This window comes from Dreissena polymorpha, chromosome 1, assembly GCF_020536995.1.
Source record: "Dreissena polymorpha isolate Duluth1 chromosome 1, UMN_Dpol_1.0, whole genome shotgun sequence".
Taxonomy (NCBI): Eukaryota; Metazoa; Mollusca; class Bivalvia; order Myida; family Dreissenidae; genus Dreissena; species Dreissena polymorpha.
In genome coordinates, this window is record NC_068355.1 from 12,097,597 (window position 1) to 12,115,031 (window position 17,435).

The 17,435-nt window shown below is 33.9% G+C and overlaps 1 protein-coding gene across 1 annotated transcript; it reads left to right on the plus strand.

The window, feature by feature from the left end:
- The first annotated feature begins 2,017 nt into the window (after window positions 1-2,017).
- Window positions 2,018-16,137, plus strand: LOC127871205 (N-acetylglucosamine-6-sulfatase-like). Its single transcript, XM_052413948.1, has 12 exons — window positions 2,018-2,268; window positions 2,623-2,682; window positions 3,837-4,037; window positions 4,367-4,432; window positions 4,753-4,851; window positions 5,266-5,433; window positions 9,649-9,731; window positions 10,076-10,194; window positions 10,437-10,540; window positions 12,108-12,320; window positions 13,228-13,338; window positions 14,761-16,137. Exons 1-12 carry the CDS (start codon window positions 2,137-2,139, stop codon window positions 14,935-14,937), a joined length of 1,533 nt encoding a protein of 510 aa, XP_052269908.1. The 5' UTR covers window positions 2,018-2,136; the 3' UTR covers window positions 14,938-16,137.
- The last annotated feature ends 1,298 nt before the right edge of the window (window positions 16,138-17,435 follow it).

Below are 17,435 nucleotides of genomic sequence, written 5' to 3' on the forward strand. Positions count from 1 at the left end.
ATCATCACATTTTAAAAATGAAGAACATACCATACAACGGAACATTTCAACAAAAGCTTGCTAGCATACACATGTACTTGTAAAATTGTCTATGTTAAAACTCACCAACCAATGGGATAATAAATTTAAAAATATAGAATAATATGTTTACTCAAAAATCACTTTATTCTTGAATTATTATCGTAATAATATCGACGCTAGATTTGGTCTGGTAACATTGATTTCACGAAAAACAAAAAGCTCGTTTTTTTGTGGGATAATATATACTATTTTAATTTCCCGCGACGATGTCTGAACATTTACGAGCGAACGCGAGATTGACTTCGGACAGGGTTGGAGGAGGCATGACGCTGTCAGAATTATAAATAAAAATACAAATAGGAACATATCAACTGCCAAAATTATTTACTAACTGAAGATGATGAAGACATTTGGTCCACAAGCGTTTATTAGACACAGTTGAATTTCGAAAATTTATGACGGCAGCCGCAGATTTTTGAGATAGCTTGTATAAATTATGCAAATAAACGCAACCCGAATTAATCCGATCATGACTCGAGATAATTCGTAAAACGAAACAAGAAGACATCGTGAAACGATTTTTAGAAGTTAACTGTTGAACAATTTTTGTATTTTAACGTGTGTACACTTATTCTTTTTGTATGGTCTTCCTATAGTAATTAACCTTCCTATTGCACTTTTTGTATGTTTGAAGTTTTTATCTAGCATTATAGTATTGGGCAGTGTCGATGGAATTTAAGGGATAGTCAATGTATAAAATCAGTAAAAAAACAAATTAACAATTAGCGTAAAATTGCCTTAATCCAATTCCCCTGTTTCCAAACCAAATCCCATTTACTACAAAGCAAAAACGACAACAAATGTTTATAAGGGGTTCATTTTCAAGTTTTTTTAACATGTATTAATTTCAAACAGAAATTCGTTTCTGTGCGTTTACCAACTTAGAGATCTGTAATAACAAGTTAGGCCATTTGCAACTATTGAGCTATGTCTAATATTGGTCAATTTAGCAAATATTTATAGTGTTACTTGATTTGAATTGAGCGCTTTATTTATTTAAAAACTGAGTGAATCGGGAGGTAGGGCCAAGAAAGAATAGGCCACAGCAACCTGCTTCTTGTATTTCAGTCTACATATAGCCCTAGACAGCGTTCCTAAATGATTTTGTTGGAGATTCGAACGTCTTTTAAACTTTGATTTTGACATGTGTGAATTAATAAGTTAAGCGGCTTATCTAGACCATGAAGGTCAGAATGAATGATAAATAGTGATTCACTTACCTAGTTGACGTTAGCCTTTATAACGGTTGCATAATAATATTTAACAAGTTTTTACCAATCACCAACTTGTTTAGACAATAAGGATGCAATCGTTTCGGTTTATTATTTTTTTAATCTATACTGTGTAACGATCTATTTGATGCGTATGTTTTGCCACAAATTTTAATACGGTCTCCATTTTTGTCATATTCGCCATATATCATATACTTTTGGAATGTTGAAAAAGCACAAATGTCTACCAGGTTAGATTATTTTGCATTTTGGAAATGCTTACGCAACTTGTTGCTGTTTTTAAATGAAAATGCATTTAACTTCAAATTGGCGTAGTGTATTAAATCAGTTTTGGCAATTTTATCAGTTTAATAGTTTGACGCCGTTCTGTCCTAAGTTTCCATGTCAGCAATTGTGTTAGCTTTAGTATGGTATCACAGTTGAAACTGAAATCTTACTGCAAAAAATGTATTTTTAACACAAATCGAATATACTTGAATGTCGACGAAAAATGATAATGAATTATAATACAAATTTGACACAAATCTAATTTCAAACCTATATTCATATATATATATATATATGTGCAATGCAATTCAGTTCGTCGTTCTTGTTTTGTGCACAGTGGTCGTGTAAATAACACACTTTGCCGAACAGTCCATACGAGCGATAACCAAACCAAATTTGCTGTATTAAGGCACATATCATTTGCTATCATTTGATAATGAATTAGACATGACTTGTCCTATCAGTTTAGGAAGATATACTATCTCTCCTCGAGCTAATAGTATAACAGCTTATACCTTTTTATTCTCAAAGGATTAAACATATACTCAAAAGCAATATGAAATCTGTTTGCGTGTTTGCCAATTTGCTGCTGTGGTCTTGGAGCATTGTTTTAGAGGCTAAAGATGTGACTAAGCCCAACTTTGTGTTCGTTCTGACGGACGACCAGGATATTACAATGGGAGGACAGGTAGATCGTACACAGTTTAAATAAAGACATTAATTTCTTGTTGTGTTGTAATTGCCTAAGATATATAAGCATTTTGCTATTTGTTTTTAATAAAAGACTTTTCGTTATAACGTTGTTTTTCCCCTTATGATATATGGAGTTCGTTATTCATATTTTGATTAAATAGTACTAGTACAGATGTGCAGTAAAATGCTTTTATGTTAGATATGAAACGTTCTAAAACCGAAGCATTATATTGGAAGGCTACAACTACCCCATTAGCAATATTTGTTTCAGATCCTCATGGTGATATACACTTATCGGCGACCAAGGCATGACATTGGTTGACTACAACACGAGTGATATTTGTTTCAGGAGCCTATGGTGAAGACAAAGGCACTCATTGGCGACCAGGGCATTATGTTTAGCAACATGGTAAGATAATTGCTTCACAAAGAGCTGTGTTTGAAAAAAGTATAACTCTTTGTAATTGTGTTGAAATTGCATTACAGGTTTGTTATCAATAGTTGTCAAATTACCGAACTGTAAAGTAACTAAATTACAATTCTTTTATTACAGTGCACGTGGACATGATAACGAATCTAAACTGATTTATTAAATCACACTTGTTAGCGAAGTCATTATTACTAAAAATCGAAATCGAATTGACCTTTTAATTATTTTTAAAAAATCGAGCTTTCCCTATGGTATTTCCATCAAGTATATTTTCTTCGTGGTTCATTTATTGTTAATGTAACATTTCAACAATTAAGGTTCTTTTGCTATCAGAAACTGCTTAACATGTATTAGTGGCTTCAGAGTAATATATATCTGGAAAAATTCCGTAAGACTGGAGGACTTATAATAGAAACCTAAAACAGTTAAATATTGGCAATCTGGCGTAAACTTATTTGCCATTTACATATAATCTGAGTTCAAAACAAATACGGCCTAAAAAGAAAATTACTCCATGCGATTTTATGATTTTAAGTAACAATACAATCTATGAACGTAAACGTGATAGAATATAAACGAAAGTATAACAACTCTACATAACAAAATACGAATTTGCTAGTGATCATGCACTTGCAACTATGAAGCAGTTAAAAGATTTTTTATTTGTTTACTTGCATCTTAGTTTGAAGATAGTACCAAAAGTTTGATTTGCTATCATTTTTAGTAATTACTGATTAGATTCTGATCAATTCTTTTATTGAATCAGTCTGTGTACAGCTAAATATCAATATAAACTCTACAAATAGGAGTATGTCCAGTCCTCTATGCTACCCTCAAACTCAATCTTTAACCCATTAATGCCTAGCGTCTAGAAAAAAGGCCTTAGCAAACAGCGTAGACCCAGATGAGACACCGCATGATGCGGCGTCTCGTCTGGCGCTACGCTGTTTACTTAAAGGAATTTCTGTAAGAAATATTCTAAATATAGATATAAATATACCAGACCGCCCTAATTTTGGAAATAAATTGATCAAATTAGAAGGATGGGAGAGTCCACTAGGCATAAATGGGTTAAGTAAAACACACAGAAACCAATCTTGCAAAGGTAAACAACATGCACAATATTACATCAGTTTGTGTCCAGCCCCTTGTGCTGCCCGAGTCGCTCGAGTATCTTGTCAGGGCGCTATGTCCACAACCATCACGCCTACAACAACACCATAGACGGAGGCTGTAATGGCCCGGAGTGGCAGGAATTCGAGGACGAGCTTTTCCCGTCCCGCCTGCAGTACCGCGGCTATCAGACATTCTTCGCTGGAAAATACCTGAACGCGGTTTGTTGTAGGCTATTAAATTGTTTAACAGGGTATATTTTTGTTCCGTCTTATTTTTGTTGTAAGTCATACAAAGCACTAACTAGTTTATTAGTTAGAGAAAATTATAGGAAAAAAGTGATTGTTGGACAACTTTACTTGCATATGCTTGCATAAGAAGGTTTTTAATCGGAGTGCATTAAATTCCCTGTAAAAAATAAACACAATTATACATATTTTATAAATTTGTACTGAAACTTCAAAGGATAGAAAAACTGACCTGTAAAATGTTTGTCACGGAGTCTCTGGCGATGAAGATATGATCAATTACACTGCTCTCTTGCTTCCAGTACGGGGCCGAACACGCGGGTGGCGTAAAGCACGTGCCAACAGGATGGGACTTTTGGCATGGCTTGGTACGTTCTTTATAGAGACGTTTCCGGTAGATATTCCAAACACAACTGTTAAAAGTTTAGCGTCCCTCTGATATTTCTAGGCGTAGACACCAGGCAGAAAAGAAGAGCATCGTTAAAGATTAAATGGTTACTAAATAGGTTATATATATTTAAATATAATATATAATTATTATAGTGTGTTTGTGTGTGTACTTGTCGTGCAGCAGTTTTTAACAGTTTGTACTCACATATAGACATACGGTTAAAAAGTATGCATGATTTATGACTTTAACAAAGTGTTTGTAAATAACGGAACGCACAGGTTGGTTTCCGTTTTTCAGGTTGGCAATTCCGTATATTACAACTACACCCTTTCTGTGAACGGAAAAGCGGAAAGGCACGGCGACAATTATGAAAACGACTACCTTACTGATTTAATTGTATGTGATGTTTCTTTTAGTTGTGTACACCTGAATCAAACTTAGATTTATGTGGAAAAAAGAGAAGTTTGAATTGTTTGATTGTAAATTGTAAAGAAATATCAATGTGGATATTTTTTTCCATAGTTTGATTATACTACTCGTACCGGCGAATATAAATTAAATGTTACCTCTGTTGTTAGAACAACACTTTCGCCTATCCGAGTTCGCACTCATTTAGTTTACTTTCAAAATAAAGCAACACAAACAATAATGTACAAATAATAATAAGTATGACGCCTAATTACGAAACTTAAATTCGAAAAGTGTTCATTCATAAATGTACCTGTGACAATGTTAAAATGTACGACATTTATAATTTACACAAGTTATAATGTTATCTACATTGCGGAAACACTTTTTTGTATATCACAGCATAGACGTGGGGTAGAGTTCCTGAAAAACCGAAACATGACAGCCCCCTTCTTTATGATGTTATCCACCCCTTCTTGCCATGACCCCTTCACCCCAGCCCCTCAGTATAACGCGTCCTTCCCCGAGGCTCAGGTCCCGCGAACAGGAAACTACAACATGCGCGGCAAGGTGAGAAGGTGTCAAGATTTTACTTTACATAAATCCAACTTAACCCATTTATGCCTAGTGGACTCTCCCAACCTTCTAAATTGGATCAATTTATTTCCAAAATTAATGATGTCTAGTATATTTATTTCTATATTTAGAATATTTCTTACAGAAATTCCTTTAAGCAAACAGCGCAGACCCTGATGAGACGCCGCATAATGCTGCGTCTCATCTGGGTCTACGCTGTTTGCCAAGGCCTTTTTTCTAAACGCTAAGCATAAATGGGTTAAAGTATGGTGGGCCCTGGATACAAGTTCATGAAAGAGGTATTTTTACGTTCTGGTAAGTTGGCATACTTTTTAAAAAGAGTGTCGCTTTGTTAATTTCCGTTGTAGTTTTTAGTTTCGAGCTAACAGTAATACTGAATATTTACCATGCTCTAAAATACTTTTTTTATGCACATTTTTACGATTGAAATCCTGAACATTATGAACTACAAACGCGAAACGATTGAATAATTTGTAGAGTTATGTTGTTATCGTTGTATTTTGTGACATTACGAGGATTGCTTATTAAATGTATACAAACACCATTAACTGTATGAGCAAGGATGGTGGAGTGGTTGAAGTGTTAAACTTTTACACCAATGGTAATTGGTTCGAGCCTAGATGAGGATTACTTTTTTCTTTCTTTATTTTATTCAAATTTAAAGGGACCTTTTCACAGATTCTGGCATGTTTTGAAGTTTGTCATTAAATGCTTTATATTGATACATGTAAATATTGGATACAAAAAGCTCCAGTAAAAAATCAATAATGAAAATTAAAAAAAAAAGAAACAAATGTAACCAACCCTCAGCAGGGCTCGAACCACTGACCCCTGGAGTCCTGGAGTAAAAAGTCTACCACTTAGACCACTCGGTCATTCTTCCGAATACAACGCCAGATGTATTTTATACTTTATATAAGCAATCCTCGTAGTGTCACAAAATATAACGACAACAACAGAACTCTCCAAATTATTGTCCCCTACCGGTTTCACCGGAGGGGACTTATGGTTTGCGCTCTGTCTGTCAGTCCGTCAGTCAGTCACACTTTTCTGGATCCTGCGATAACTTTAAAAGTTCTTAATATTTTTCATGAAACTTCAAACATGGATAGATGGCAATATGGACATTATGCACGTCATTTTATTTTGTTCCTAGGTCAAAAATCCTGGTTGCTATGGCAACAAATAGACTAAAAATACTGCTGAAAATGGTGGTTTTCTGGATCCTGCGATAACTTTAAAAGTTCTGAATATATTTTCATGAAACTTGAAATATGGATAGAAGGCAATATGGACATAACGCACGTCATTTCATTTTGTTCCTACGTCAAAATTTCTGGTTGCTATGGCAACAATTCAAAAAAAAATCTGACAATGGTGGAATTTCTGACAATGGTGGAGCCGGTAGGGGACTATATTGCTTGGCAATATTCTTGTTAATTTTTGTTTCGCTTTAAAATTTTCGGGTTTTTAAATCGTCAAAAGATGCACATAATTGCTATTTTAGAGCATGGTAAATGTTTAGTATTACTGTTTCCTCAGAAATATCATAACTAAAACGAAAATTTGCGAATCTGAAACTACTTTTTTGAATTTTGTCAATTTACCCAAACGTGAAAAGGTCCCTTTAAACCATTTAATGACACAATTTAATGCATGCCAAACATTTTGAAAAGGTCCCTTAAAGCTTCTGTCCGTAACTTAAGTGTCGTTCGCCAGTTAACATTTTCGCAACTTCACATTTACCCCCGGAAAAACGATCTGATGTGAAAAGTTCGACCTGCTTGGAAAAGTTTCCGATAAATTTGGCTGAATTTCGGTAGGGTAAGTTAATCCAGTTATGTAATTGTTTAAAGGCATTTTTGAATTAAAATATATTTTGGTATATGCAAAGGAGGTATTATCAAGTATGTTAGAAAAAAAACCTGGTTATTATTATTCAGGATCAGCTGAAAAGTGAGCTTTTAAGTTTATAAATGAACCAACATGTTGAATGTAAAGTCGAATTTCTCCACCAATACGATTTTTTTTAAAGAAACCCTGGCGGAAATGTGACACGGGGGACGTTGGTTGATATCATTATCGGTGCAAATACTTATCACGGGCATACCTTTAAAGAAATTTGTAAATAAAGTGCTAAATAAGGGACAAATCCCTGCATTGTCGACTTCAAATAGCCATATTTCAATAAATCCTTAATAATAATAACCAGGTTATTTCTAACATACATGATAAAACCTCCTTTGCATATACCAAAAGATATTTTAATTCAAAAATGCCTTTAAATAATTACAGAACTGGATTTACTTACCCTAACGAATTCAGCCAAATTTATCGGAAACTTTTCCAAGTGGGTCGACTTTTTCACATCAGATCGGGTTTCCGGGGTCGACATTTTGCGTTTAGAAAACAAATGCAACAAATCTTCAATAAAATGCGATATTTTGTTGAAACAGTGGAAAAAATATCTTCTGGCGACGATGGCCATACAGGAAATTTAAGATGCACTCAATAAAAACACTTTTATCTAATATATAGATTGTCTAAACCTCATTCAAATATATTTCGTTCGGCGTGGAAGATGTTGAAAGAGTAATCCGTGAACTGCATGTTTTTTAACGAACACACGTACTAACATATTTCAAAATTATAAACAGATATTTAAACTAGGGATGTCACCGAATATCCGAATATTCGGTCCCGGACCGAATATTCGGATACTATTTTCCGAATCGAATATTCGGAAGAAAAAAAATCAAAAAAATCGAGTAATTTCAAAGACTTTGTATTCGTGAAATTTGCTTCAAACATTGTAAAAAAAGTTGTTTCTCGTGTCATAATGTTTAGTCCGGGTAATTCGTCGCTATGGTGATGACAGTATACCGGTCATAAATCCCGCTAATTGCCTAACAAAGACAGTCACTTTGTGTCAAAATTATGATAGGTTCAAATCGCATCGGCAATCAAAACACCGACCTGCACTTGATCCAATGACTCGAATTACATTTAAAATTATCAAAGATTAAATGAGTAAAGGAAAAACCGACTTGGTGTAAAAAAAACAAATAAGACCGTATGGCAATTAAAACACCGACCCGTCTTGATCTAATAACTCGAATTACATTTAACATGATCAAAGATTAAATAAGTAAAGGAAGTGCCGACTTGGTGTGAAAAACAAAAAGATCGTATGGTTATAATCACGTTGTCAAATCAAAAAAGCTTTTAGAAAATAATTTACTCAACCTCTAACCGAGCAAGAGAATTCTTACGAACTTCAGAGATATTTGCTTGTGAAAATAGAGCCAAACGCTAAACCTCTTGACTGGTGGAAACGTGACGAGAGTGAATTTCCGAAAGTCGCGTCTGTCGCTAGGAGTGTTCTATCTGTACCTGCAACTTCTGTGCCATCTGAGCGCATATTCTCAACCACTGGATTGCTCATCAATAAACTAAGAAATAGACTCGCAAGTGATCTGGTCGACGCAATCGTGTTTTTAAATAAGAACAATGTTCATGTGCCCAGTGACGCCGATCCGAGTGACTTTTAAATGTGGCAACGGTGTTTTGTTTGCATGTGTTCGCTATGTAAATAATACGTTTAAGTTCAGTTCAAATTATTTATAGATCTAACTGTTTTGTCATGTAATAATTTTGTCGTCATTTAAATATTATGTTTCTCGTTCTAATGTTGATGTACAATATTAAAGCACGTGTTTGCTATGTAAATACTACGTTTAAGTTCAGCTTAAGTTATTTATAGATCTAACTGTTTTGTTATGTAATTGTTTTGTCGTCATGTAAATATTATGTTTCTCGTTCTATTGTTCATTTACAATATTAAAAGTTTAAAAACAGTTTTCGTCATTCAATTTTAACAATTAGCGACGGCAATGCTGTGTCAATATTTAGTCACTTCCGGGGAACTTCCGGTAAAAACGAAAGTAGAATTCATGGAGTAAAGGTACGGTAAACATAGTTGATTTTTTTCTAACAGATGTTGACCGAATATCCGAATATTCGTTTGGAAGGATGACCGAATATCCGAATACCAATATCGGTATTCGTTGCCATCCCTAATTTAAACTGATGAATACCAACACAAATTATTTCAAAAACATTATAAATAGTTGAATAAAAAATGCCGGTTTATTTGCATACAATTTATCGTTGTGCAATGATTGACAGAACAAACACTGGCTGATAGAAAAAACAATTGTTCCATTGCCCAATGACACGGTTGTCACAGGAGATGGCATTTATCGACGCAGGTAATTTTGATCGTTTAACAAATATAATTTATTTTAAGATGGTTACCATAAAATGTAATCAAAGTTGTAAGTCTTCCTCTTTTGATCTGCATAGAATCAAATTTTACGAATATATTATACACATATTATCTTTGAATTTTTTGACAATGAAATCATTTGATAAAACACATTTTTAATATTGTTCATGCCATTTTGACACAGGTTGCACTATTATTCAAGGTGGCAAACTTTGTCACGCCTAAGTAGAATTTAAGATGACGAACATTTGTGGTACGGCATTCGATTACAAATTATGCTATCATACTTACTAGTATATGTGGCGCACCTCTATACTCTGATTCAAGATGGCAAACACTTCTCTCGGTGGACGACATGGTGGCTGATGTTGTGCAAACCTTGGAAGACCAAGGGGTTCTGAATAACACTTACATTTTTTTCACGTCCGATAACGGGTACCATCTCGGTAAATATATTATTTGGAATAATTTACCTTCACATTAAATAACATTTAAAAACGCATGCTTACACTAATGATAAATACTTTTGGCTTTACGTGACCACCGGGAGAAATGACCAATTTTTTATTTTCATGTTTAATGATTATAAAAAATATATAGAGAGAGTTATCAAGTTATAATTATCAGTTATTTTGATTTTCAAAATATACAGACATGATTTTAAACATAGTTACTTGTCGTATTTCAGGTCAGTTCGGCCTTCCTGACGATAAACGACAGATGTACGAGTTTGACATCCGGGTCCCGCTCATGGTGAGAGGTCCGGGCATCAAAGCGGGTCAAATATCGAAGGTACAAATACACGTATATGCCCGGTACCGAATTTGTTATATAACAATATTAAAGACATGGATGATCAAGACATAATTGGAATGTACAACTCAAACATTTATGGTTATTTCGATTAACAGAAATAAGTAATTCGTTAATATATAGATACAGTCGAACAGTTGAGACCACATGTCTACTTATTATACTTCTTAATAGTTGTTTGTATATTTGTGATTTGTAGATTTCTTCTATGGTGTCAACTTCTTTTTACAATTGATTATTTAATTATTTGCCATACGTACTGGACCCAAAGGTGATATTTAAATTTATCCCCTGCTGATGCAGCTGGGGTGTTTTCATATTTCTAGCTCACCTGAGCACTAAATTTATGCCCGACGGTCAGCCTTTTTGCGTTTTGAGAATTGCCTTGTGGACATGTATTGGTCATATGTAAGGAAATTAATTCAGAATTTTGGTCTTTACCATATCTAGGAAAAGTTTGAGTAAGGATCAAGTGGGGTCAACAACCAGGCCATGCAGGCAATTTTCAGGCAAATCTTGTCAACACTAAAAGCAAAATTAATGACTCAATCTGAACGAAACTTGATCAAAATGTTTATATTTACAATATCTATGAAAGGTTCAATTCTTGATCGATTGGTGTCAATCACTAGGTCACTATATCAAATCTGAAGAAATTATTGTAACTATCCTTGAAGCTTCATACATGACTAAATCTAAACGAAACGTTGTCGAAATGTTTATCTTGACAATATTTTTTTCACGTCTATCATGTCCGGGTGCGATCAACAAAGGTCTTGTTCACCAGGTCGAATCTTCGAAAAACATCGCTTTCACAGCAGAAGTAACATTGTTTTGCTCAGTCTTGATACAACTTGGTCACAATGTTGCGTTTGATGATATCTTGTCAATTTTTTCATGCCTGCACAAACTGAGTCGACACTTGGTCACGAGGTCAAACTTAAGACAAACCAAATAAACAAATAAATTCGTAACTTGTCACCTATCTGGGACAATGATATATCGCAATTGTTGAATATTATATTGACAAAGTTTGAACCTGGATAACGTGAACTCAAAAATGGTTTTACAACGTCATATCTTTGACAAATGTTGTACAACTTGAACTCAATCTTTGACAAATGTTGTACCACTTGAACTCAGATGAGCTCCTGAGGTTATCATGCCTTTTTAATTTATCTGCTTTAGTAAAGTGCGCGTTTTTCATTTGCAATATATCGTAATTGAGTGAAGAGCCAACGAGTAGATTGTCATTTTGTACTGAGATGTTATCTTATTTCATTTACCTGTTTCCACCCTCTATGAACTTGATACGTCTCTATGACCTTGATACGGCAATATCATTTTGTTAAGGTTTGAGATAAGGCTAAAACATTTGGTATTCCGACTCATGACATGTTTTTACAAATCTCTTTATAGGGCATAGGTACCAGTATTTAATACGTGCAAGCGCAAGCAAAAAGTAATTAATGTCCGTTATGAGTTTTGTAAATATAAAATTTGAATACATTTATTTTTAATCAGTAACTTATCGGTGCTATTTCAGGAGGTGGTTGCAAACATAGATCTTGCCCCTACGTTCATGGACCTGGCTGCCGATTCATTCGCACCAGGGGCCGACGGGATCTCAATGAGAGCCATATTGCGCCCCGAGGATCACGTGAAGCGGCCCGTGAGAGACACCATTCTCGTGGAACACGTGGGGGAATATCAGGATATGATCCCGGAATGTCCGGAATATAATGGCCAAGGAATGGCGGTATGTTGTATATGGCTTTAGTTTGTTTCGTTTTATTTTTTTTATTCATCACACTTCATGGTTTCGCCAATGTTCCATCCTGAAAGGATTAGATCCAATGTCAAATTTTGACATAAAACAGCTTGTCCGAACTGCATCGTTGTCATTCATTATGCTATGAATTTCTTACCACAATTTGCCATCATATGATATATGTCACATGCGAACTCTTTATCCCTACCTAAGATGCCACGGTAAAACGTAAACGTCAAATGTTAAAATTGGCCATTAAACAGCATGTTCATCATGTCGACACTGGGTGTTATGTGTTGAAAGAGTCGGTATGTATCAAATTGCAATGCCATACAATGCGAGTCCAGACTGTAACTTAATTATTTATGTTGCAATACAAAGTTATTTACAAAAATGATTAACATGCTGAAAAAGTGTGTCATCCCTTTAGAAACACTTGATAACATTTGCCTGTGGGGTTAACTCGGTTTTAGAGCGCTCAACCTCATACTTGGCTCAGCAATATTCATGAAACATAATAGTGTTAATGAAATTTAACCTCATTGTATAGCATCCCAAATTAAACAATAGCGAAAGAGAATTAAAACACATTCAATGCAAACGCAAGCAATGTCGACAATGTGGTTAAATGCATCACTTTACTAAATAATGTGTCTACTAAAAACTTGTATCTATACAGATTATGATTAATATCGCAATCAACGATTTCATTTAAATATATCATTAAATGTTAGAAGTGTCATCAACACTACTAAATACATATACACGAGTAATATTACTCTACGTAGATTGAGTGTGCAAACACTAACGATCGACAGTGAATTGATACATGATGAATGATCGGTGGCTCAAAGTATGAAATACCTGGCGTATTTTAATATTTCTACTTGACTAGAATTGCAACCCGCACTGTGTCTGTGAAGACAGCGTCAACAACACGTTTGCCTGCATGATCCAGTTTTCCGAAGAGCAGATGCTGAAAACCTGTCAATTTTTAGATTCCATGGTAACTTGAACTCAAAATGTACCATATTACACCGCCCAAAATATACAGATAAAATTAGTCCAACACTGGCAGAGGAAAGACAAAGTGTGCTTATCAAATGGCACTTTCTTTGTCCAAAACTTTTAACAAAGTTTTATACCATTTGTGAACAACTTATTTGAAGGGATACATGCTAATTGTCTGTTATGTCTTTCAACAGAAACTATATTTATATAAATGGAACTTGATAATATTGATTTGAAACAGTTATTATGCACGAACACATTGATGAAATGCTTAGTGTTTGCATAAGTTTGAAGTTGTGCCATTTCTGGTTATTGTTTTCATAATGATATATATTTTAAATTATTAAACAATATTATACTTAAACATGCTATAAGAAAATCTGAATCTGAATCTGAACATATGGTCACCAGCCGTGTTTTGATTTAATTTGCAAGAAACCAACAGACAATTCCGCATTAAAAGTGATTTTCTACTTATGTTAAACTAAATGAATGATAAAAGTTGATATAAGCAAAATGAAGATCGTTCTTAAAGGCTCTATAAAGGTGACAAATCCAATTATTATGCATATCAACTGGGCTGATTTTTAACGGATTTCAGTTACTCTTGCATAAAACTGCTAATAAAACAGCTTAGGTACAACGTTGTCAAGAATTATGGGAGATAAACCCGTTTCATGATTCGAAGAAATGTTTACATTTTTGCAACAAACGTGATGTGTAGCCTCAGAGCGGTGACATATGCTAAAAATAGCCGAAAGAAAATTCAATTTTAATTCTATTTTAAACAACTTTTTACCAGCAGAAGAAAGTAACTTATTAGATCACTACAAACGTTTTAACCATTTAGAAGAGACCTACTTTGTGGGTGATACCGGAAAACGTTAAAAATAATCGTTATGTTTTTGGTGACCTGAGTCACTTTCACTTTCTCTTTTCCGAGTAAACAGCGATGTAAATAAACTGATTGTTTGTAAACACATTTGACTTGGAGGACACTTTATTTTGAGCTCAAAACAAGTTGTATTGCTTATTTTTGATTGTAATGTCCAATAGCATTTATATATTGTTTTTTGATAACATTTATAAATAAAATATGAAAAAAAAAATATTTAAAAATCGGTAAATAATTATTGATCGTCACCTTTATAGAGCCTTTAAGCTTGAGTATCGCTATTTACATTGCATGAAAACAAGCATGATCTTCAAATTCGAAAATATTTCATAAAAATTAAGGAAACGAGTTTTTGACAGATACAAAACGATAATACTGTAATTATTTCAGACATAAAGATGTGATTTTGAACTATTTCATGTTATAATATCATTTAACAAAAAAACTAATTCAGAAGTAAATATATCTTCAACTAAAATCCGGACGCTCTATGCTATGTTCAATATTTACATTTGTATTCAGACTTTCGTGGAAATCTACGACACTAAAAGTGATCCATACGAATTTAACAACCTCGACCCATCAATGGACGCGGATATGGTTTCTGGCCTACAGCATCAGTTACTTAGCATTTTAGACTGCAAGGAAAACCGTTGCCATGTAACAGGATTTCAAGAAAGCAAATGCTACTTCGAATGATCTTTCATATGCTATTGTAATATACTGTTCAACAAATACAAGTCGAATGTGATGTTTTGAAATTGATGTCCTCAATGCCATATATGTGTGTGTGTGTTGCAGTTCTTTTTTGTAGTATTTTATAAGTAGAAGTAATACATTCATTTTGAGTATTGCGTAAAAAAATAAATATTTATGTGATAAGTAGAATTAATATCTTCAATTGTACTTTTGCGAATCCTCGCGCAAGAAAAGTGAACCTTCAATAGTTGTGTACATTGTACGTCAATACTTCCGCAACAGAACAGTATTGTTCTTTCCGGAGAAGTCTTATAATTAAATTGAATGTCGAAAAATGCACAATTATTATACCCTTAATTCAATACCCTTTCTATGAATCAACTTGACATGTGATCGCGTATAAATAAAGTATAATTAACTTTAATATCAATAACAATAAAATGAAACATTACCAACCAAAATAATTATGATGGTTTTGTCCTCGGGTATGTTATATTTTTCCTTGAATACCAACATAACTGCCTATTTAGTACTTTCACAAAAATCAAGGGACAAACAGATGCATTAATTAAACAGATAGTTGCTACTGATTTACAATTGAACTTGTTTACTCCAAACCATGCAAAACACAGTTGTGAAGAAACTCCTTTTGTTATTTGTAGTAAGTGTTATTATAATTAACTAGTTGAATTGATTGATATTATTTGACATACATGTTCATGGGAACTATCATATTTCTGCAATATGATTATTACATGTAAGTCTTTTTTTAAGTGAAAGCGTATTAAATCACGAGGTAAATGTTCTTGAAAATTAATATCATATAACTGATATAGACAAGGCAAGGTAATGTATTTCGTATATAGAGGCCTGTCCCAGTATACAATATGTCGACATGTCACGTTATACACGCATAAGTTTAAAATAGTTTTATGGTTATAATTTTCGCATTAAAATGTATATAAATAATGCAATGTTCTCATCGCATTAATAAAATCGATTTCATCTCTGTTTCCACTTTACCAAGAAAAAATGTAAAGGTAACGCTCTTCGTGAAATTTACTCCGTAAATTTTAGTACATATAGACAAGGACCTTATATAGCTTTCCCTTTTAACCTATTGTTGCATTATGACAAATAGTTTATAGTAAAATATCCCATTATAAACATTCTGAAAATAAATAAAAGGCATACACCTTACTCCTATTTTAGTTATTTATGTATGTACCATGCTTTGTAATACCAATATGTTATCAATTGAAGAATAACCATTTCGAAAACTTGATAGCGACTCATTTAATTTTCCAAATTCTTCGTAGAGACATACGCAATATACACAATAATATCAGTTGGACAATTAGAACAGCTCACTTTTAAATGTAGTACAACACAATCAATAAAATATATATAGTGTATAATTGTTAACATGGGGGCTCAATTCCATCATAACTTTCATTGTCTGAAATTTATGTACACACAAAGACAATTATTTGCAATGTATACGATATGTTGAGTGCCTTTAGATATTCTTTGTACTGCTTTAACCCAGTAGCTGTGTTTGCTTTTACCCAGTAGCTGTGTTTGCTTTAACCCAGTAGCTGTGTTTGCTTTAACCCAGTAGCTGTGTTAAATGCATATTGATGTTTTCGTAATCCTTATTTCAGTAAGACTTTTTGAATGCATTTATGATGTTTGTTAAGTGCTTCAAACCCGGTAGCTTCGGGAATGTGGGGCCCCTATTAAACACCGTCGAAATGTTCAGGCATTTTCATGATAATGTTAGGCATGGCATGTTCCAGAGGGGGTAATCACGTGATGATCTAAAGGCAATCAAGATGGCGACGTCAATGCCGAAACAGGTATTTTTCGCCGTTTTATACCCTTTATTACTTGTATTTAATTATTAAATGCCGCTCTGTTTCCAGCCATATCAGCAAGAAAGTGATTAGCGTTTAGTTCGTAGTAAAATTCGCTCTAAATCTCGACATTACCGCGTAACAAATTTCTTAGCGGGAGCTGCTCGTCATGTTATTTATGATCTTTGCTGGGTTTCACTTGTGAAATAACTCTTCTGCATACGAACAGAAAAGTATTGGTATTTAAAATCCATAAACGACTATTCTTTGAATGTTTTTTACTGTGTTTGGTAAAGTGCAGATGTGTACGAATCATTTTTCAAGTAGTACGAACTTAAAAGGTTTTACGATCTAAAGGGGTCCCGCTTTTGAGATGATCACAAAGGGTTCCCGATTTCAGCCGTAAAACGTAATGTCTTTGAATGCTTGGACAGGATACATATTAACTAGGACGAAACTTATCAGCTATAATCAACCTAAACCAAACAGAACTTTTGGATGCCGCTCCCTTTCATATAAAAATTACGCATGTCTTTCAGTGTTTAATACTTTTTACAGGTAAACGTGTGGCCGATCAAACAGCCTCCACAAGAATAAAAAAATTGAGGGATGTAAGTATGAATAAGTTACATATCATTCTTG

Bases quoted from the DNA above. Each gene is read 5' to 3' on its own strand.
- LOC127871205 (XM_052413948.1), top strand. From the start codon at position 2,137: ATGAAATCTGTTTGCGTGTTTGCCAATTTGCTGCTGTGGTCTTGGAGC. The intron at 4,038-4,366 runs GTTTGTTGTAGG...TCTTGCTTCCAG, and splicing joins CTGGAAAATACCTGAACGCG to TACGGGGCCGAACACGCGGG. The intron at 13,339-14,760 runs GTAACTTGAACT...ATTTGTATTCAG, and splicing joins GTCAATTTTTAGATTCCATG to ACTTTCGTGGAAATCTACGA.